Source organism: Brachionichthys hirsutus, chromosome 16 (assembly GCF_040956055.1).
Source record: "Brachionichthys hirsutus isolate HB-005 chromosome 16, CSIRO-AGI_Bhir_v1, whole genome shotgun sequence".
In the NCBI taxonomy this organism is placed as follows: domain Eukaryota; kingdom Metazoa; phylum Chordata; class Actinopteri; order Lophiiformes; family Brachionichthyidae; genus Brachionichthys; species Brachionichthys hirsutus.
The window spans coordinates 724,687-746,570 of NC_090912.1; the positions used below are offsets into that span (position 1 = coordinate 724,687).

Here is a 21,884-nt window from a genome sequence, read left to right on the forward strand (position 1 = left end):
GCCACGCCCGGACCCGGCACGCAACGGAACCGGAGCGGGTTCTGACCCGGACCCGGCACTGATCGGAACCGGAGCGGGTTCCGATCAGTGGAGCTTTCGGTGGATGTTTTTTCTTCTTTGCGACTTTCGGATTATCGTCCGGTTTTCGGAACAATTCTGAGGATTCTTCTTCGGCTCGTACGGAACGACATCCGTGTCTCCGATTTGTTTTTGACTCTGAATGTGAATTTCAGAATATTGTAAAATCCTCCGGATGTTTGTGCAGTTTTTACTCTGCGTAGAGAAGAATGGAGGTATTTAAATCTGAGGCGGGTTCCTTCTCTCCTTCCTCACGTCTGCTCGGAACCGTCCGGTCTGGGTTGGCGTCCTTTCCGGTTTTCCCACAGGAAGGAGGAGCCTCCTCGACAGGCTAACGATTGATCCGTGAATCTGATGCGACTGGAAGCAAGAACAGAAGTCAAAATTTGGAATTTATTGTCATTTATATGGATAAAAAGAAAGAAAGTTTTTAGACTTTTGTGGAAATGAGCTTCTGTTTATCAGCCAGAAATATAAATGAGCTTTAATGTAAGTATTAATCTATAAAACCAGCCAGTTAGAATCTTCTCTGACGGCGTTTTAACGAGGCCAAACAGGAACTGATCATTTTCTTTACGTTTCATTTTCCATCAAATTGAACAAATGAAATTCTTAAAATGATGATTCATTCCTTCACGTTTAATGTTTGAAATGAAAACGCGTCGTTTCAGATTGCTTGTCCCGTTTAACTGCTGCTCGTATTTCTGCTCTGTGAAGCTTTGGCGCGAACAATCAGCCATTTTTGTGTTTTCTAAATGTGAAAACTTCGTAGCAAAGATCTGTTTTATTTGTCTGAACTAAAAAAAATGAAGCGCTATGAAGCAAACGTTTGTTTAGCCAAAAAAACAAGAAGCTGGATGTTTAAATCGGGCGGGTTCGAGTTGGGTCTGAGTCACTCGACCGCTTTCATCCTCACGGCTTGTACCTCATTTCCTGTTTCGCACAAACCTCGTTACCTCAGTAGCCGAACGCGTGACGTCACACCTCTATTGGTTTCTGTCTGTGGACGGAGGAACTCGGTGGGTCGCAGTGTGAAACCGCTCCACTAGAGGTCGCTGTGTCTGACCTGCACCTTCAGAGAAGCCTTCCGCTGTTTCTGGAAGTCCACTGGGGAACGTCTCAGGAGTTCCTCAGGGAACACTCTGAGGAACTCTTTCAGGACAAGTGCGGAATGAAAAGGAGGTTTTATTGTTTTTAACGCTGTGTTTTCATTTCAAATAGTTTTCTTCAAATGTTTGTGACAACTGAGACTGTCGGAATTTGATGTTTGTTTTTTTACTTTTCGTATTTCTGCTCTGTGTACGATCTCGGCGAACCGGCTCGTTCATCTCGGTTTGGAAGGAGCCCCGTTCGCACCGGCGCGGTGTGAAACGGATCAGAACCGTTTCGTCAATAACTCGATTGAGATGTTCCAGAAGAACGAGGAACTCCAGAACTGAAAGCTCAAACTCCTGCCTGACTGTTCTGCATTCCCATTCCCCGTTCTCCGCTGTGAGGTTCTAGTGTTGGATTTCAAACGGAACCAATAAATGTTCTTTTTCCTGGCGAGTCTTCAGTTCAGTTTCTGCTGCAGGAACAAAAAGGAAAATAAAAAATACATTTTAGGAAGAAAAGCAGCCGTTCAAGTGATGTAATGTTTAAATTCATGGATCAATGGAGGCGTTTCCTTCTCTCCAGGCAGCAAGGTTCTATTGGACCCGGAAGCAAAGCAGCCCCCCCCCCCCCCCGTGCTTCCTGTGTGTGTGGGGGGGTCGATCAGCTTCATTCTTCCTCCAGACAAACTAGAATATTATTAAAATATTAAATATTTAAACGTGCGAGACAAAAAGAAAAATGACAGAGCAGTTAGAAAATTAAATATCAGCGCAAATTAATCTCTAAATTTTGTTACATTATTTATATAAATGGAATAGATGAATATTACATTTTCTGTGACGTCATTGAATCGCTACTTGACCCCTGTGACCCGGATCAGCGGGCACGTGCCGCTTCTCTTCATTCATTAATTTATTCATCGGAACACAAGCGCGCGCGTGCACCCAAAAACAACGCGAGCTCCTGATTCCACAACAAAGTGTCGCGTGGACGCTCGCGCAACCGAAGCGAATCTGCGCGCGCGAAAATGCTTAGCACTACCACGGTTGCCGTGGCAACCACATACCCGCCTGAGCTGGAACGCGCACGAGCCGCCAGTGGGCAGGAAGGAAGGAGGGAGCTGAACTGGTGAGTGACAAGAGGGGAGGAGAGGAGGCGAGGAGAGGAGGGGAGGAGAGGAGAGGAGGCGAGGCGGCGGGTTGCTCTGCCGAGGTGGACGTGGCGGGTCCGGCGGAGTTAGCTACGAGCGACGGGCCGCGGACATCCAGCCATGAACCGGAGCACCCGCAGGTAACGTAGCGCCGTCCCCGCTGCTAGCCGCTAGCCGGCTCCGGCTCCGGCGCCTCTTTCTGACGGTCCGCTCGTAATCGGACACGGCTGCCCTCTTTTGAGCGGACGCTCCCCGCTGCGTGAAAAAAAAAGTGGCGGAGGAGGCGAGCCTCTCCGTGCCCCCCACCCCTCCTCTGCCTGCGTCTCCTCCCCGCCTCGCTCTCACTTTCTACCCCGTGCTAACACCTACTAGCCCCGCTAGTTAGCTTTAGCGGGCTCTGAACGACGTTCGCGTGATAAACAAGATGGCCACTGGCTAGCTAGCTAGCGCGCTAGCTGCTAGCTAGCTAGCTAGCCGTGGCATCCTGCCCTGTCTTTGTACCGCGTCCCTCCTCTGTCAGAAGGAGTTTCTGCTCCGACAACCGCAGTAAAAGTTCCCGCTACCGAGCGGAGGGCGTTGAGGAGTAGCGGGAGGACGGAGCGCCATCCCGGGGAGGGGGGAGGGATCAATGTGCCGAGGCTGCGTGGCGAGTTGAGAAGGCTACCTGGGTGTTTGAGCAGACAGGTAGTCACTTCAACCGCGACCCCCCCGGCCTGTTTGGGGGAGGGTCGGTGCCTGACGGTAACCGGGGTTGATGCCAGCCGGACTCTAAACTTTTCGCCGTGGGGGGGCGCTCCTCGGAGTTGGTCGGGACTCCAGCCCGCCTCCGCCGCGGTGAGCTTCAGACTTGAACCCGCCGTTCTGAGGAGGAGTGACTCCATCATGTCCGATGTTGGACTCCTCTCCTGCGCCAGATCGACACCAGAGGCTGGCTGAAATGTGACGAACATCTATTTCAGTCATCCTCTTTACTTTTTAACGTTTTTAATCACATTTAGTGACGCTAACCTGATTTTAGTCCCACCGGGTTCGGGTTAGTCCTAGTCGTCCTCCCATTCTGATCACACCGATCCGATCAATATGTCCAGAAGCAGCTCTGATGATGTCACGTTCAGGAGCACGTTATTGCCCGTTTAAAGTCCGACGACAGGTTGCTATGGTTTCAGTCCCGCCCTCTGCTCATTGGTTCCCCAGATGGAACTGACTCTGCGTTCCTGAGGAACCGACCTCGGGGGTCCACCTTGCCAAAAGAGTGGGCGGGGCTTGTGTTGAATCTGTGCAGCTGAGGCTTCTCTGCCCGACTGATGTCGTCTCACCTTTTCTCTGCAGGCTCCTCCCAGACAGGTGTGGGCGGTGACATCAGCACAGGGTGTAAGCGACGGGTGACCCCGCCCCCCTGCTCCTTCAGGACCTGTAGACCAATCCAAGAGGGAGGAGGAGGAGCAGGAGGAGAAGAAGGAATACTTCGCTTCAGTTGCTATTCAAGGTGTTGAACCAGACGGAGGTGAGGAGGATTGGCTCCGCCCCTCACCATGACAGACTTAGAGACGGACTGCCTGAGTCTCTGCCTCCCACCCGACTGCGGCTCCCCTCCCCCGCCGCTGGACTCCGATTGCCCCACGCCTCCGCTCGGCTCCCTGGCGGCGGAGGTCGCCGAGCCGATGGCGATGCTTCCGTGCGTGAAGAGCGAGCCGGAGGACTGCGAGCTGGACCCCATCCGGACCGTGGACCTTTCTCAGATCCAGCCCCTGTCGACCGCCGAGCTGGGCCACGACCAGATCAAGATGGAGATCAGCGGCCTGGACTACATCAAGTCAGAGCATCACGGTCACCACGGCGACCACCTGGACCACTTCCACCACGCCGACGTCAACGAGCCGGATTACAAGCTGCACTACGAGCCGAGTTCCGTGTTTGACTATCTCTCCCAGGTAACGGGCCGCCCGGAGCGTAGCGAGATGATGTCATGGCGAGCTGGCCGAGCGTTCCGGTCCGGCCCGTTAGCGGTTCTGATTAACGCTATCGCGGTACTCGATGTCCCCCCCCCCTCAATCACAGTCGATCCTGTTCAATAACTCGATTGGGGAGTGTTTGAGGCTCCAGGAAATAGTCCGCAGCCTCGTCCGGCGTCTCGGTGTTGTTGCCCGAAACTGAGCTCTGATTGGCTCTCTGCTCCCTTCAGGTCACGGACACGCTGGAGTTCATCAAGTCGGACCACCGTGTGGACCTGCAGTGCTACTACACCGAGTCCGGCGCCATATCCAACGGCCTGGAGTCCATCCACATGGCGGAGCTCCGCACCGAGCTGAACAAGCTGCGGCCCGATTCCCTGCTGATGGACACCGCGGCCAAACTGGACCCTGCGTTCGGAGGGGCGGGGCTGTACGAGCTGCTGCCGGCGGAGGAGGCGGCGGCGCTGGGCGGCGGCGGTTCGGTCGTCGCGACCAAAGGCCCGACGGTGAGGAAGCCGCGGAACATGCAGGGGGAGAAACCGTTCTCCTGCACGCAGTGCGGGAAGAACTTCAGCACGCTGGGAAACCTGAAGACGCACCAGCGCATCCACACGGGCGAGCGGCCCTACGCCTGCTCGCAGTGCGGCAAGAGCTTCGGCCAGGCGGGGAACCTCAAGCGGCACCAGCTGATCCACACGGGCCAGAAGCCCTACGTCTGCGCCCACTGCCCCAAAGGCTTCACCAAGGCCGACGACCTGCGCTCGCACCAGCGGCTGCACACCGGCGAGCGGCCCTTCATCTGCCCCGCCTGCGGCAAGAGCTTCGGCCAATCCAAGGAGCTGAAGGCGCACCAGCTGAGCCACACGGGCGAGCGGCCCTTCTGCTGCCAGCACTGCGGCAAGAGCTTCAGCAAGGAGACGAGCTACCGCAACCACGTGCAGATCCACACGGGCGAGAAACCCTTCAGCTGCTCGCAGTGCGGGAAGACGTTCAGCAACTCGGGCGTGCTCAAGACCCACGAGAAGATCCACACGGGCGAGCGGCCGTTCGGCTGCACGCAGTGCGGCAAGAGCTTCGGCCGCCTCGGCCACCTGAAGGCGCACCAGCAGATCCACACGGGCGAGCGGCCCTACGCCTGCCCGCAGTGCGCCAAGACTTTCAGCCAATCGGGGCACCTCAAAGCCCACGAGCAGATCCACAAGCGGGAGCGGGCGGACACGGCGAGCGGCAGCAGCACGGGCAGCGACAGCAGCTGAACACAAAGTATTACTCTTTAACAAATACCATATATACGCTTTTATACCTTTTGTGCTCTTTTGCATTGTAAATGTGGGCGGGGCGACTGATTTGCTCTGATGCAAGTGTCTGCGTGTGGGCGTGGTCGGTCGATGTGCAGCACGTCCCAGCACTTATTTTGGAGTACTTTAATAAGCACAAATACTGCTAATCGAGTATGAATACTTGATTTATAACTGTTATTTTTTTACTGAACCAGACCAGCAGCGGACCGGGACCCCGTTCACTGAAGCTGCCCGGCGACAGGAAGTCGTTTTTATACCGCCAAACGATGAACGCGCACAAAATGGATGCTTTAAGTCACTGGGACCTCCTCCTGGTGAGGTGTGGGTCTGTTACCATGGCGATCTAGATCTAGATGGGCTAGCAGCAGTCGAGCTAGCATTAGCTAATGAAGCATCGATGCTTTAAAAATATTGATAATCAATTTGTTACGAGATGATCAATCCTGACTAGTTTTATTTTAGTAGCCGCTGGATCCTGCTAAAGGCTAGTGGGTCAGCTTCAGTCACCAACCGCTTGGTCGCCCGCCTGGGCTGAAACGATTCTTTCGTCCACTGTGTGGCGCCAGAGAGCGCCCAGCGTTTGAATTTTCTTCTTGTGACGTTCTAAAAATGGCCGACTTCCTGCAGCGTTCTGAAGCTGCTCAGGGAGCCGCCGTGTCCAATCCCAGGGTTCTGTTCAGTTCAGGAAGTAAAGGTTGCCCCGCCCCCCAGCTGTGAACGGGGGGGGGGGGGGGGCATTTCCTTGTTGCCCCTGCATCCAGACGACAGCTCTGAAGCCACCTCTTCAGTAAACGGGGCCCTGCTTCAGTCCGCAGTATTTCTTGAAGTACTTTTGCCAATCGAGTGAGTACTTATTTTGGAGTACTTGCTCTATTTTTTTCCTCAGAGGGGTGGGTACTCGCTGACCAGTATTGATCTTTCTGTCGTCCACATTCCTTTAAATCTTTTCAGTCGCGTCGGTTTTCGGTGTTGAAAAGCCCAACGGGACCAAAACGCATCAGCACAACCCAACAAGCCCCTCCCCTCCGGATCGCTCACTGTGTCCAAATCTATCGGCGATGATCGCTAAAGAAACGGCAGCACAGGCAGAAGTGCTGCAGCTTGTACTGGAAGATTGATTAAACTGATGACACGCCTCCGTTTGCTTTCATTTCCTCCGTGCTGCGTTCAAGCGACGTCAGAGCTGCGGTAATTATGAGCGTCGACCTCGTGACGGGTTCCTTCCCCGGGTCAACCATTCAAACGCATTCCTGACGGAACATTTAGATGTCGTGTTTGGTTGAGGTGAGGAAGACGATCCTGCCTCTTCATCAGAAGCTGTTGTTTACTTGTTTGTCCTTTCATCTCTAAACAAAGGGACGTCTGTCTAAAACGTTTACTTGTTTGTCCTTTCATCTCTAAACAAAGGGACGTCTGTCTAAAAAGTCGTCAACGTCCAAACGAAACAAGTAAAGAGAGAATTCAGAGGAGAGGTCAGACTTTTATTTTGAAACTCCGACCGTCGGGGGGGGATTTCAGTTTTCCCTCCACAAACTTGAGAGCGACGGAGGACGAAGGACGAAGACGAAGGACGTGGTCCTGGTCTCCGGCCGGACCCGGGTCTTAGGTGGTGATCTCGACGCCGGGGAGGACGCTGCCCCTGAGGACGGTGAGAGACGTGCTATTAACGGTCACATGACCTGAAGCGGCCTCCTGCAGGCCCCGCCCCTCTCACCCGCTGCTTCCCGTGTCCAGCAGCCTCCGGTACTCGCCGATCTCCAGCTCCAGCTTGGTCTTGATGTCCAGCAGCTCCTCGTAGTCCTGCGTCTGGCGAGCCACGTCGGCCCTCAGGAGCATCAGCTGCTCCTCCATGCTGCTCACCTGCGAGCGGCACGTTCCGGGTCAGAGGCGGTCCTAGAGGCGGGGGCCCGGGCAGCGCTGCTCACCTGCAGAGCGGCTCACCTGCGTCTGGTACGCGTGCAGCTGCAGCGCGAAGCGGTTGTTGGTGTCGGACAGCGAGTTCTCCAGAGACGCTTTCTGCACCGGAAGGAAACGGGCCAATCAGAACGTCCGCTGCGTCTGGGCCTGAAAACGCTGAGTCACTGATCAGAGAGGAAGCTCCTCAAGCACAGCCAGCCAGCCCGGCCCGGAACCTGGTCGCCATGACGACGGAACGTCCTCAGACGCCGCTGAACGTGGAGATCTAGAATCTGATTGGATGAAGCTAAACACGTGACCACTCCAGCCGGAGAGGAGGCCGCTGGTTGGGGGCGTTAGCTTAGCATCGACGGCTGCTGTGACCTCACCATGCTGAGCTGTGATTGGAGCTCGATCTCCAGATTCTGCAGCTGACTCTTCACCTCCTTGACCTCCGACACGCTGGAGCTCATCGTCTCCTGCGTGGTGGCGATCTCCTGCGATATGTCCTCCACCTGAGAGGAGGAGGAGCTAACGTCACCTGGGCGGAGACGGGCGTCGCTCTCCGGCCGAGGCGTCCCGCCCCCTACCTTGTTCTGGTACCAGCTGTCCAGATCTTTGCAGTTCTTGGCGGCGACGGTTTCGTAGTGCTCCCTGATTTCGGTGATGACCTTGTTCAGGTCTGCCCGGGGGCTCGCGTCCACCTCCACGTTCACCTGACCGCTCATCTGGTCCCTCATCGCCAGCAGATCCTGCAGGAGGAGGTCAGTCATGTGACGCCGTGACGTCGTCGGCGGGCCCCGGGCCTCCTGGGGGCGCTCCGTACCTCCTCGTGGTTCTTCTTGATGTACGCCAGCTCCTCCTGCAGGGACTCGATCTGCATGGTCAGGTCGCTCTTGGCCAGGCCGAGGTCGGCCATGAGCACCTTCAGGCCGGCGATGTCGGCCTCCACCGACTGACGCATGCCCAGCTCGTTCTCGTACCTGGGGGGGGTCCGGATCAGAGCCGGGTCAGTCGGGCCCGAGCGGCACGGCGATATAAAGGAATGAACGGTAAAACAGAACTACCGGAATAAATATCAGAGCAAATATTAGATTTCAGATGAAACACTTTCAGCTGCTGCCATTCCTGCAGCCGCCAGCAGAGGGCGCGGTGTGTTCAGGTGGGTTTAACAGGCACACCCTACAAAGAGCGGGGGGGAGGGAGGGGGCGGGGCGAGCCGCGCGTCACTGACTTGGTCCGGAAGTCGTCCTGGGCCAGCTTCACGTTGTCGATGTTCAGGATGACCAGCCCTCTGGCGATGACGGCGTCTTTGATCTGAAACTCACGTCACAGATCGGCGCCTTAACAGGATGACGTCACACCTGCAGCGCTTTTCACTGATGTTTTATTGGGTGTTTATTTATTAAACTAAACTGCATCCGCAAAATAATAAAACATTTAATCAAATCCTTCAAACAGAACGGGGCGAGCTGGCTCATCTCAGGTGAGCAGGGGTGTGGCCAGTTCACGGGGGCGTGGCCGGTTCACGCCTGGACGTCACTGCGACCTCTGGGATCCTCGTTCACGCGTCACTTTGTCATGTCAGCATTTATTTGTATTTTTCTACTTTAATAATGAACCGAATATTTTTATTTGTGCTTTTTACTCTCTCTGAAACTCACCTTGTCCTGCAGCTCTGCGATGGTGGCCAGGTAGGCGCTGTAGTCCCGGCTGGACGGCCCCGCCCGGTTCTCCACGAACCCCCGGATCTTCAGCTCCAGCTCGGCGTTGGACTCCTCCAGCTTGCGCACCTTGTCCAGGTACGACGTCAGGCGGTCGTTCAGGTTCTGCATGGTGGCCTTCTCATTGCAGAGGATGCTGCTCTCCACCCCGCCTCCGGCCGCGAACCCGCCTCCGGCCGCGAACCCCCCACCGGCCGCGAACCCGCCTCCGGCCGCGAACCCGCCACCCGCCGCCATCCCACCGCCGTAGCCATAGCCCCCCCCACCGGAGGAGTAGGCCCTCCGGTCGGTTCCTCTTCCTCCAATCACGCTCTGCGAGCTCATTGCGTAGCCCGACCTGATCCCGCCGCCGCCGCCGCCGCCGCCGAACATGCCGCTCTGCGAGCTCATGTAGGTCGTCATGGTGCAGGAGGTGCAGGAGGTGCAGGAGGAGCAGGAGGTGCAGGAGGTGCAGGAGGTGCAGGAGGTGCAGGAGGAGCAGGAGGTGCAGGAGGTGTCTGTCTGCTCCAGGGAAGGAGAGAAGTGAGGAGAGAAGGAGCAGGTCTCCTCTTATAGGCCCTCAGGTGGGATGAGCCACCAGGTGAGGGGCGCGGTCGATGCTCCACGCCCACCAGGATGGAACGCAGTACAATAACTAGTACTATAGTATGCGTGTACTTGAACTATCTTACTGCAGTTTTCTTTACTGCAGGTGTTCTACAAACAAAACGCTGCAGCAGTCGCCAAACTGGTTCCATCGGGCTTCCTGCAGAAACCAGATCCACCTTCAGCCGGGGGGGGGGGTCGAGACGGCTCTGACCAGCGTGGCGCCGGGGGCGTGGCCAAGCCGCCGTTTGAACTTCCTTCATGGATGAAGCATCGCGTTGGACCTCGGAGCCAGTTCTGCCCCCCCACAGAACACCAGTACGTGTTCTGGGTTCTGGGTTCTGCCCCCCCACAGAACACCAGTACGTGTTCTGGGTTCTGGGTTCTGGGTTCTGGGTTCTGGGTTCTGCCCCCTGGCTGCTACAGAACCGCGCTGCGCTGCCTCCCAATGAAAAGCCTCCCGGCAGCGAGCGCTCGCCTTTCAGAGAGAAAACGCCTCCGGCTGATGGTTGGGTGGTTCCGTCGTCATGGTGACCATGGTGTCATGTCGGGTTTCTGCCTCGTGGCGGTTGATCTCCGAGCTCCTAGAACTCGGGCTGGCTCTGCAGTCTGGAGACATCGAGCTGCTAACCGCTATTAGCTGCTAACCGCTAACGTAGATACCAGCTGGAGAGAGATGCTGCAACGCCCTGGGAGCAGTTACGGGTTCGGTTCCTTGTTCAAGGACACCGGGCCTAGGGGGGTCCGCTCCGGTGACCCGCCTCCGGTTCCCAAGCCAAGCCCCGACGGACTGAGCTACTGGCGCTGCTCTTCCTGGTCCTGGTACAAGTCGTACGGCAAAGTCCAGGACTCCAGGTTTTTAAGATGAATCTTCACCGTCCGGAGAACTCAAACTCCAGAGAACTCTAACTCCGGAGAACTCTAACTCCAGAGAACTCAAACTCCAGAGAACTCAAACTCCGGAGAACTCTAACTCCGGAGAACTCAAACTCCGGAGAACTCTAACTCCGGAGAACTCAAACTCCGGAGAACTCAAACTCCAGAGAACTCAAACTCCAGAGAATTCAAACTCCAGAGAACTCTAACTCCGGAGAACTCAAACTCCAGAGAATTCAAACTCCAGAGAACTCTAACTCCAGAGAACTCAAACTCCGGAGAACTCTAACTCCGGAGAACTCAAACTCCGGAGAACTCAAACTCCGGAGAACTCTAAGTCCAGAAAACTCAAACTCCGGAGAACTCAAACTCCGGAGAACTCAAACTCCGGAGAACTCTCGCAGTGGGACTCCTGAGTATCCGTCCTCTGTTGACCCCCCCCTTCCCCCCCCTTTCCGTCTCCACCTTCTTCAGGTGTTCAGCGCTGTCTCCTGAGGATCACTTAATGGACTCCCTCGCCTCCCGGCGGTTTGTCTTCAAAGCTTCTTTGGCTTGTGTCCAAGAGGACCGGCTTTGATCCTCCTGTCAGATCTGACAGGTCGTCATCGCGAGTTTGTTTAAGACGGAACGAATAATTACAGGATGGATGTACTCGGAGAGCCCCCCTTTATGGGCGGGGTCCTTCTGGCTTTTCAGATACGCCAAGTACCGTCAGATCAGGGGCGGCACGGTGGCGCAGTGGGTAGCGCTGTTGCTTCACTTTGTGTGGAGTTGGGATGTTCTCCCAACCTCAACCTCAACTGGTCACACCGACGTGGTCTGAGAGCGTGGAGGGTCAACAGTCCATTCCGGTGTCTTCAACCTGGACCGTCCTCGAGATCTTCTTGCCTGAATGTCAAACTGGGCCAGAGACGAGGGACGGAGTTGAAAGTCCACATTGACAGAGTCCATCTGCCGCGTCCTTTAACTAGCAGGAAAGACCACTCTGACATCGGGGACAGTTTCGGGTGGTCAATACTTCAACCCCTTTCTGTCCCCTCCGTCCAACTCCGTGTCTCATTTTAACGCCGGCAGGTGATGGACGAGAGACATTCCTCACAGAACTTCAGAAGTATGAGACTGAGCTGCAGGTGGTCCATCAGGTCGTCCCCATCACTCTGTTGACCCGAGGTACCTGAAGTCCTCTCCCTTCTTTACGTCTGTTCCTTGTAGCTTCACTGCCCCCCCCCCCCCCGGGGACCTTCTCATGTACACACATGTACTCTGTTTTACTCCTGCTCACCTTCATCCCTCTCTTTTCTAGAGCAGACCTCCACTTCTCTAGATTCTCCTCTACCTGCAGATCACAATGTCATCTGCAAACATCACATTCAGAGGAGCTTCCTGTCTCACCTCATCTGTTAGTCTATCCATCACCATGGCAACAAAAAGGGGCTCAGAGCTGGTCCCTGGTGCATCCCACCTCGACCCTAAACTCCCCTGTTACTCCTACTGCACACTTCACTGCTGTCCTACATGTCCTGAACTACTCTGACATACTTCTCTGTCCCTCCAGACGTCCTCATGCGGTACCACAGTACCTCATGTGCGTCTCCCTTGCTAGCCTCAACGCTAACGTTGCGTCTGTGCTACTCTTCCTCAGCCGTGCTGCTGCTCACAAAGACGAAGACGAAGATCAATCATCTGAACCGTTGTGGTTCTGCTCAAGCGGGTGGATTCTGACCGGACGCCACGGAGAGTCTGTTCAGATCCGCGTCGGGAGGAAACGCGTTCAGCTGGCGACAACAACGTCGGTTTGATTGATGAGCAGCGAGCAGGTGCCACGAGAAACAGCGGTCACCCCGCAGGTCTCTGACCCCGCCCTGATGTTGTGATTGGTGCGCTGCAGGTATGTGTGCGTCGCTCCGAGGCCCCGTGTGGACGTTTGGACCTGCAGCGACGGGTTGCAACAGCTTCGGATGCTAATCTCTGCAGATTAGTTTGGATCCAACCTGGAATCCTTTCGGCTTTCGCTCGGCAGAACCGCGTAATCCAGTCGTGTGGATCCTGTACATGTTCTGCATAATCCGGGCCGGGCCCAGGAAGCCGACCCGCTTCCCTGCCGGGGTCGGGATGGACTGAATCGGTTTGTGAAATGAAGTGGAAGTTGTTCACGGCTTCTGCTCCATCTTTAGATCCACCGTTAAAATGTTTTCGTTTAACCTTTATTTAACCTCGGCCTAAACGGCACCCGAGGCGTGATGTCATGACAACCAGGGACGTCCTCCTTCCGCAGCAGGAGGTCACCTCTCGCCGGTTGACCTCTGGGAGGGGCTCCAGCTCCATTGGTACCCGTTGACGATGAGGAGCAGTCGGCGACCTTCCGCCCGTTGCCGCAGCGGTTCACGTCAGGACTTCGTGGTTCTCGCTGAGTCACGCCCGCCGCGCCCCCCCCCCGGCTGCCTTCGAGGCCTCGGCTTATTGTTTTTGGCCTTGCTGCAGCCACACCTGAGCGCTGAAAGAAGCGTAAGCCCTTAAACCTGGAATCAATCAAATCCAGCAGCGGGGTTCAACTTGCCTCCGCCGTTCCCATGGCAACGCGGTTCTGTTACTGTCTTGGAACAATCGCTGCTTTGTCAGCAAGAATGAGAAGACTGGATGGCGTCCCAGTGGGGAGGACGGGCCTGGAGCCCAACGTAAAGACGGACGTCAGTGCTGATTGAGACACGGGGGTGGAGCCAGCGGGTCCTCAACGTCCACGACCCTGAAAGACGTGAGTGTTTATTCTGCAGAGGTCGTTTGCTTTAAAGGGGATGGTCGGATGCTGATGAAGGGGCCGGTCGGATGCTGATGGTCGGATGCTCTTTGTCCTCGTCTCCTTGTCCTCCGTGAGAAAACCCAACATCAAATCCGACACTCAGCAGTTCTAAGTTCAAAGCCGGGGCGTGAAGACGATCCGTCTCCAGTCGGCGCCCGGCGGGCCTGGAATTTAATCTCCCACCACATATTTAATCCGTGTGGAAACCTGCAGAACGCCGAGGGGCGTTTTAGGACGCAAACTCAAGTTCACGAGCGAAACCGACACGAACCTCACGGCGCTCGGATTTCATCCGAAAAACTTTACGACTAGTTTCTGTTCATATCTGGAAAAGTGAGGAAAACAAGTTAAAAGCACAACAAGAGGAGAGAAGATGGAGAATCAACTTCTGGATCGTCTCAGAAATCTAAGCGGCTGGTTCTGGAAAGTTCGTCCAGATCTGTCCAGAGCTTTTTGGGTTATCTTGCCAACGGACGGACGGACAAACGGCGATGATGTAGAAAGAGACTTTAGTCGCCACTGAACCTTGTTCCTTCGTCCGACCAGCAGGGGGCGATAGTCGTTTCTCCTGCTGCCTGCAGAACCAGGCTCCACTTCAAAGGTTCTTGATTTCTAGAGGTTTGGGTTTTTCTCCTGTTTTGTTCCAGAGCCGGTTTCTCACTGAGCGTTGAACCAATAATCAGAACTCGGATGAGATCAATAACGCAGACAGATTTATGACCAGGCCGTGTTACGTAACGTAACATAGGTGACCCGGTGGCCCGAGGCGGGGGCGGGTGAACGAGCACAGCCAATCGCAGCTCAGCACCTGCTCAACCTCCTGTCAGCACATCGGCGACGGTCGATGAGTGAATAACGCGTTTACATTTTAACGAGACGAACCCTGAAAACGAGAGACTCCTCAAAAAGAGGCGACAGGTGTGTCGGTGGGCGTGGCCGGCTGGGGATGGCGAAGTGAGGGAAGGTGTGAGGACCTCTGGTGGAGGAGAGGAGAATCACCGCTTGTTAAAGTGGAACGTCGATGTGACGCCTGGAGACTTTATTTTGATTGACAGCTGGTTTGGTTTCAGGCCGAACCTTCGCTTGACTTGAAGCGCCACCTGCTGGCCCGGCATGCGTACTGCAGAAACCCGACCTTTCTCAGATCCGCGTTTTGTTCGGTTCACGTCTGTTTGAATCCACATCCAGATTCTCCTCGACATTAAGCCGAGCTAAAAATACGATTGAACTTAACTTTATTTAAAAGACAGACGCACTGACTCGGTGATGCTGGCAACCCGCCGCTGCTGTAAACCCCGGTTGGGCGGGTTTGTCACCTCGTCTCGGTTCCTTTCCTTTCCTTTGTTTTCTCAGATTTAAACTTTCACCACCTGCGCTTTGTCCCGTCTGTCATCACGAGAGTCGACCACGCCCCGGCAGGGCGGTCGGCCTCGTGAAAGCAACGCTGGTCTGAGATCAGCCAGTGTTGAGTCGATGCCGACAAACCGGTTTTGGGCGTTTCGTGTGATCTGTTTGAATCCCCGCGGCGATGCAGGAGCAGCAATGACAGCCAATCGTCGCTCGCTCATCGGGCTCAGCTCGGCCTGAACAACGCGAGGAAGTGACCCCCCCCCCCCCCCCCTCCTTCCATTAAATGAAATCGAGAAGCCCTCCTCCGGCGAAGGTAACGATGGCGGTGCACAAAAGAATGAGACGTTCGTCAGTTCATCAGAATCGTTTAATTAGTTTCCGTCTGAGAACGGCTGACTGACGTTTGTTGTCTCGATGAGTCGGGTTCGGATTCATCTTCCTCGCTGCTGCTGCTGATGATGATGATGAGGAGGAGGAGAGCTTTATGATTGGCTGATCACAGCCTGCGGGAAAAAACACAAACCACCATGACTGAATATCGTTAGCTTTAGCTCTGGTGGCACAACACACCGCTAACAGCGTTAACGATGGGCTGGAGTCTGGACTGGTAAACCCACCCCCCCTTCGAGCAGTCTCCGGTACTCGGCGATCTCCATCTCCAGTCTGGTCTTGGTGTCCAAGAGTATCTGGTATTCTTGTCCCTGGCGTTCCAGGTCGGCTCTCAGACGGGAGAGCTGGTCCTCCAGAGCGCCCACCTGACTCTGGTAGCCCGCTAGCATGTTGGCGTACTGGCTCTGGGTGTCGGCGAGGGTTGATTCAAGAGACCCTTTCTGTGGGGACAAGAAACGGTGTGAGGACGTGCTTGGACAGCTGGTTCGTGGTCGTCCGTGGTCGAAACCCACCATGCTGAGCTGTGATTGGAGTTCGATCTCCAGGCACTGCAGGGTGCGCTTGATCTCGGTGATCTCAGAGCGTGAAGACTGAATGGACTCCGTGCTCACGGTGACCTCCTTATTGAGATCTACAGTCTGTGAGAAGAAGAAGAAGATTATTCAATACGTACGTACGCTGATGACACGCTGCTGTTCATTGGTCGTGTTGCATCATTTCTGCTTCTGCAGGTATAATTGTGAAACATTTTTAAAGAAGAAGAAGACTTTGCTTCAGCTGTTTCCTCCTACCTTGGCCTCGAACCAGTTCTGCAAGTCCCTTTGGTTCTTGACGGCGACGCCCTCGTATTGTTCTCTGATTCCAGCCATGAGGGCGGCCAGGTCCGTCTGTGGAGCGGCGTCCACCTCCACATTCACCTGACCTCCCATCCGGTCTCTCAGAGCCAGCAAGTCCTGCGGGAAAACAATTTACACTTTGAATCCTTCCAAGCAATTTCTCCAAGCTGCTCATCATCTGGAACCCTGGCGATGAGGTCCGGGTTCCAGGTTCTCGCCCACCTCCTCGTGGTTCTTCTTGAGGATGATCATCTCCTCCTTCAGGGCTTCCAGCTGCATCTCCAGGTCGGACCTGGTCAGAGTCAGTTCGTCCAGAACCCTCCTCAGCCCGCCGATGTCGGCCTCCACTGACTGACGCATGACCAGCTCGTTGTCGAACCTGAACAACAATCAAATCGGCTGCTTCAACTGAGAAGGACCTCTAGTGGTCATGTGATGCTACGGGAGCGAGCGACAAATGTTTGGACAGAGACGAGACATGTACTCACTTGACTTTGAAATCATCAGCTGCTAGCTTAGCGTTATCGATAGTGAGGTAGAGGGCGCCGTTATCAGAGGTGGCGGCGAGGATCTGAAACGAGGACAGAATGAACTGGAAGCGTTTCTGAGGCCTGTTTGTTTCAGAACGTTCAGGAAACAGATCACGAGACTGAAACTGAGTTTTAGTTGGTTTGGTTCTTGAAGTGGGTTGAAATCGACTCACGCAGCAGAATCCGCGTATAAAATGACATAAATGTAGAATAAATGTCTGAAACATTTATTAGTGCGTAGAAAGATTGTGAATACAGGGGAAGTATTTCAGCTCCAGTTGGGCGTCGCTGCAGGATAGTCTGAATTTAGATTTGTGATTGCCTCCTGTCTCATCCTGATCCCGATTCTGATCCTGATCCCGATTCTGATCCTGATTCCGTTTCTGATCCTGATTTTCATCCTGATTCTGATTCTGATTCTGATCCTGATCCTAATCCTGATCGTGATTCCGATCCTGATCCTGATCGTGATTCCGATCCTGTTCCTGATTCTGATTCCAATTCTGATCCTGATGCCGATCCTGATTCTGATTCTGATTCCGATTCTGATCCTGATTTTGATCCTGATTCTGATCCTGATTCCGATTCTGATCCTGATTTTGATCCTGATTACGATTCTGATCCAGATCCTGATCCTGATTTTTGATTTTGATCCTGATCCTGATTCCGATTTTGATCCAGATCCTGATCTGAATCGGGTGCTTCGTGACGCAGTGACAGAAGTTACTTGAAATCATGCTAATATGATTAACAGCGCTTCTTTGCTCATGCAAAACGTTTCTGGTGCAGGATGTTCTAATGCGATCGGGCGTGGCTGCACCTGAGCCTGACCGCCGGGCTCTCTGCGTCGAGGACCGGGTTTAGCGTGATCTCTGCTGTACCTGGTTCTGAATGGCAGAACCGGTCCTACCTTGTCCTGCAGGTCGGCGATGGTGGCCAGGTACGCGCTCCAGTCACGGCCCTCGGGTCTGGCGCTGCTCTCCAGGAAGTTCCGGATCTTCAGCTCCAGCTCAGCGTTGGCTTCCTCCAGCTTGCGCACCTTGTCCAGGTAGGACCCCAGGCGGTCGTTGAGGTTCTGCATGGTGGCCTTCTCGTTTTCAATGGCGTTGAAGGCGTCGCTTTGGGGGAAACCGCCACCAGCAGAAAAGCCCGCCCCGGCAGAGGAGAAGGTTTTACTGCCGCTGGAGATGCGGATCCCCATTCCCCCGGCGCCGCCGTGCACGCTGGGAGCCCTCATGGAGCTGCGGCGGCCCCCGCTGGTAGAGGAGATGGATCTTGCGTAGGTGGTCATGGTGAAGTCGTCTACCTTGTCAGGTGAAGAGGAGAGAGTGAAGGAGAGCGTGGACTCTGCTCCTTTTATGCCGCCACCAAGTCAGGGAGGGGTTCAGAACCGGGCCCCCTCCAGCGCCTCGGGACCAGAGATCTAGAATAAATAGACGATGCATCACGTTCTATGCAAAGATGTTCCACATGACTCCTGTTTGCCTTCGGGTGGCGCTGCTGTTTGTTCAGGTGGAGCTCCGTCTCTTTATCTAACCTGTTCGACAAGCAGAGGCGAGAGAGAGTCAACCCCCCCCCCCCCCCCCCCCCCTTTATTCATCTCTGCTCGTCCACACCTGGACCAGACGGTCCAGATTCTTCTTCTTCTGGACACTCGTACAGACCAGAGTCCTCTTCCTCGTCTGTAAGACCCACACCAACCAATAGGAGGCCAACGCTCTCATCAGCTGTTTGTCTGTGGGATTTTAACTGGAATGAATATGCTATGCCTGTGAGGTGCTGGCGACATGTCCGGGGTGTACGCCACCTTGGCGTTTCTCGTTCCGGAACACTTTGGTGCTGTCGAGTCGCGTTTGACGCTTCTTCTGTTTTACGACTATTATTCCGTCTGAATTGTCTCAAACGTCTCGTCAAATATCCCCAAATGTCATTTTAGACCAACTTTTTTTGCTCGTATTTTCTATCTCGTACTCCATGATTTTTTCTCGATGTCACACTTTGGAAATCGTTACAGGAACTATTTGTCCGCGTGAGCGAAAGCGCGTCTCGGGTCACATGACTTCTTCCCTCGTTGCTTGGGGACAAACGGGAGACGCACCTTCAGCAAGCTGACATGGACAAATGTTGACATAACGAAAAGAAGCTTCTTAAGATGAATTTAAGAAGAAATGTCGGAACAGACGGACTGGATGGGGGCCCAAACGGGGACCCCTGAAGTTGACAGTGGGTGGAGGGATCTCGAACCCATGTTGTGGCTGAAGGTGGCCGACCTGGGGATGGGGTCTCCTATCGACTCCCATTGTTTGGGAGTTTGACTTCCAAGAATACACGGAAGCCTCCTTCAGGCTCTGCAGGGCTGAGAACAGCCACAGTTACCTCCAGTAGCCACTAGAGGGTGCTCTCATTTACCGTCCAACTCATAACTGATGCGTCAAAATGCTACATTTGGGAGTTTATTTTGTTTTTTCTTTCCGTTTGCGCCAACCCACATCTTCCATGCTGAGAGCGCCTTGCAATCGGACCTCATATATGTTCTCGTACGCCGATAATAATCACACAATACAATATAAAGTTGTGTCAATAAATGCAGTAGTATAAATATTGTAATATATTTAGCATAGTAAATATATTTGATAAGGAGTACTGATACTCGTGTACAGAAAACAGGCATTTTGGCTTCATCAGAAGCATTTTATTTACTTCTAAAATCCGACGAGTCTTTTTTTGGTCTGACTAGCCGCCTTTAGAAGCGGGATCTCCGACGGTTGTTGTCTCATTGGTTTCAGGTACGGTTTCGGGTTTTACGGGCGACGTTGACAGTCTGTAGAAAAACGCAGCGTCCATCAGCTCGGCTTGAGGACAGCGACCTTCGGTGATTGAATACCATTAGCATTGGTCTTTCCGCATTAGCTGCGGACTGGCTGTCCTCCGAGAAGTCTCCGACACCAGACCGTCTCCAGTCTGTTCTTGGCGTCCTTCAACATAGTTTTGTCAAGATTTTCCAGATTTGTAACTTTCGAGTGGGTTAAGACTGCAAAGATGTTAAATTCTGTTTATTCTGTAATGCATTTTATTTTGAGTTGAACTTTTATTGTCTTTCTTTTTGGCTGTCCTTCCACCACCCCCCTCACTGAGACCACAATATAATATAAATATAAAAGACATTTCTTTCAGTTAATCAGAATCATTTTATTTGTTTCTTTCTGACAACGGTTGAATGATGCTTGTTGGTGATGATGATAGTTTAATTATCAGCTGATGTCAACAGTCTGCAAGAAAACACACGAACAAGAGAACCATGAGCTTTCCGTAGTGTGCTGCTTACAGCTAGCTTTAGTCTTTGAGCACCGTTAGCTGTGGACTGGTGGACTCACCCTGGCTGTCCATCGAGCAGTCTCCGGTACTCGGCGATCTCCATCTCCAGTCTGGTCTTGGTGTCCAAGAGTATCTGGTATTCTTGTCCCTGGCGTTCCAGGTCGGCTCTCAGACGGGAGAGCTGGTCCTCCAGAGCGCCCACCTGACTCTGGTAGCCCGCTAGCATGTTGGCGTACCGGCTCTGGGTGTCGGCGAGGGTTGATTCAAGAGACCCTTTCTGTGGGGACAAGAAACGGTGTGAGGACGTGCTTGGACAGCTGGTTCGTGTTTGTCCGTGGTAGAAACCCACCATGCTGAGCTGTGATTGGAGTTCGATCTCCAGGCACTGCAGGGTGCGCTTGATCTCGGTGATCTCAGAGCGTGAAGACTGAATGGACTCCGTGCTCACGGCGACCTCCTTATTGAGATCTGCAGTCTGTGAGAAGAAGAAGAAGATTATTCAATACGTACGTACGCTGATGACACGCTGCTGTTCATTGGTCGTGTTGCATCATTTCTGCTTCTGCAGGTATAATTGTGAAACATTTTTAAAGAAGAAGAAGACTTTGCTTCAGCTGTTTCCTCCTACCTTGGCCTCGAACCAGTTCTGCAAGTCCCTTTGGTTCTTGACGGCGACGCCCTCATATTGTTCTCTGATTCCAGCCATGAGGGCGGCCAGGTCCGTCTGTGGAGCGGCGTCCACCTCCACATTCACCTGACCTCCCATCCGGTCTCTCAGAGCCAGCAAGTCCTGCGGGAAAACAATTTACACTTTGAATCCTTCCAAGCGATTTCTCCAAGCTGCTCATCATCTGGAACCCTGGCGATGAGGTCCGGGTTCCAGGTTCTCGCCCACCTCCTCGTGGTTCTTCTTGAGGGTGATCATCTCCTCCTTCAGGGCTTCCAGCTGCATCTCCAGGTCGGACCTGGTCAGAGTCAGTTCGTCCAGAACCCTCCTCAGCCCGCCGATGTCGGCCTCCACTGACTGACGCATGACCAGCTCGTTGTCGAACCTGAACAACAATCAAATCGGCTGCTTCAACTGAGGAGGACCTCTAGTGGTCATGTGATGCTACGGGAGCGAGCGACAAATGTTTGGACAGAGACAAGACGTGTACTCACTTGACTTTGAAATCATCAGCTGCTAGCTTAGCGTTATCGATGGTGAGGTAGAGGGCGCCGTTAACAGAGGTGGCGGCGAGGATCTGAAACGAGGACAGAATGAACTGGAAGCGTTTCCGTTTCCTAAAAGTGAGGTTGGATTTTCACGTCGTCACTTTCTGGGCATGATGCAATTCGACAAAAAACGTTTCTGGTGCAGGATGTTCTAATGCGGTCGGGCGTGGCTGCACCTGAGCCTGACCGCCGGGCTCTCTGCGTCGAGGACCGGGTTTAGCGTGATCTCTGCTGTACCTGGTTCTGAATGGCAGAACCGGTCCTACCTTGTCCTGCAGGTCGGCGATGGTGGCCAGGTACGCGCTCCAGTCACGGCCCTCGGGTTTGGCGCTGCTCTCCAGGAAGTTCCGGATCTTCAGCTCCAGCTCAGCGTTGGCTGCCTCCAGCTTGCGCACCTTGTCCAGGTAGGACCCCAGGCGGTCGTTGAGGTTCTGCATGGTGGCCTTCTCGTTTTCAACGGCGTTGACGGCATCGCTCAGGGCGAAGCCGCCAGCGCCGCCAGAACCAGAAAATCCCGCCCCGGCAGAGGAGAAGGTTTTACTGCCGCTGGAGATGCGGATCCCCATTCCCCCGGCGCCGCCGTGCACGCTGGGAGCCCTCATGGAGCCGAGGCGGTTCCCGCCCATAGAGGTCGTGGATCTTGCGTAGAAGGTCATGGTGAAGTCGTTTACCTTGTCAGGTGAAGAGGAGAGAGTGGAGGAGAGCGTGGACTCTGCTCCTTTTATGCCGCCACCAAGTCAGGGCCCCCTCCAGCGCCTCGGGGCCCAGACCCAGAGCGAATAGCGAAGCCCTAT

The 21,884-nt window shown here is 54.3% G+C and overlaps 4 protein-coding genes across 4 annotated transcripts; 1 reads left to right on the forward strand and 3 right to left on the reverse strand.

Annotated features, from left to right (window-relative positions):
* Positions 1–3,855: 3,855 nt before the first annotated feature.
* si:dkeyp-113d7.1 (uncharacterized protein LOC407709 homolog) lies at positions 3,856–5,607 on the forward strand. The gene is made up of 2 exons (XM_068749712.1): positions 3,856–4,254; positions 4,506–5,607. The coding sequence occupies exons 1-2, from the start codon at positions 3,856–3,858 to the stop codon at positions 5,529–5,531; spliced, it is 1,425 nt and encodes a 474-aa protein (XP_068605813.1). The 3' UTR covers positions 5,532–5,607.
* Positions 5,608–7,042: 1,435 nt separating this feature from the next.
* On the reverse strand, positions 7,043–9,696 carry LOC137905875 (keratin, type I cytoskeletal 13-like). The gene is made up of 8 exons (XM_068750149.1): positions 9,137–9,696; positions 8,707–8,795; positions 8,299–8,455; positions 8,063–8,224; positions 7,862–7,987; positions 7,518–7,592; positions 7,291–7,436; positions 7,043–7,215 (listed from the first exon to the last, which is right to left on the reverse strand). Exons 1-8 carry the CDS (start codon positions 9,596–9,598, stop codon positions 7,179–7,181), a joined length of 1,254 nt encoding a protein of 417 aa, XP_068606250.1. The 5' UTR covers positions 9,599–9,696; the 3' UTR covers positions 7,043–7,178.
* A 5,457-nt stretch (positions 9,697–15,153) lies between these two features.
* Positions 15,154–17,869, reverse strand: LOC137905690 (keratin, type I cytoskeletal 13-like). Its single transcript, XM_068749935.1, has 7 exons — positions 17,471–17,869; positions 16,519–16,601; positions 16,253–16,409; positions 15,986–16,147; positions 15,707–15,832; positions 15,422–15,634; positions 15,154–15,307 (listed from the first exon to the last, which is right to left on the reverse strand). Exons 1-7 carry the CDS (start codon positions 17,849–17,851, stop codon positions 15,287–15,289), a joined length of 1,143 nt encoding a protein of 380 aa, XP_068606036.1. The 5' UTR covers positions 17,852–17,869; the 3' UTR covers positions 15,154–15,286.
* A 1,729-nt stretch (positions 17,870–19,598) lies between these two features.
* Positions 19,599–21,803, reverse strand: LOC137906059 (keratin, type I cytoskeletal 13-like). Its single transcript, XM_068750351.1, has 7 exons — positions 21,357–21,803; positions 21,037–21,119; positions 20,771–20,927; positions 20,504–20,665; positions 20,225–20,350; positions 19,935–20,152; positions 19,599–19,829 (listed from the first exon to the last, which is right to left on the reverse strand). Exons 1-7 carry the CDS (start codon positions 21,744–21,746, stop codon positions 19,805–19,807), a joined length of 1,161 nt encoding a protein of 386 aa, XP_068606452.1. The 5' UTR covers positions 21,747–21,803; the 3' UTR covers positions 19,599–19,804.
* Between the last annotated feature and the right edge of the window lie 81 nt (positions 21,804–21,884).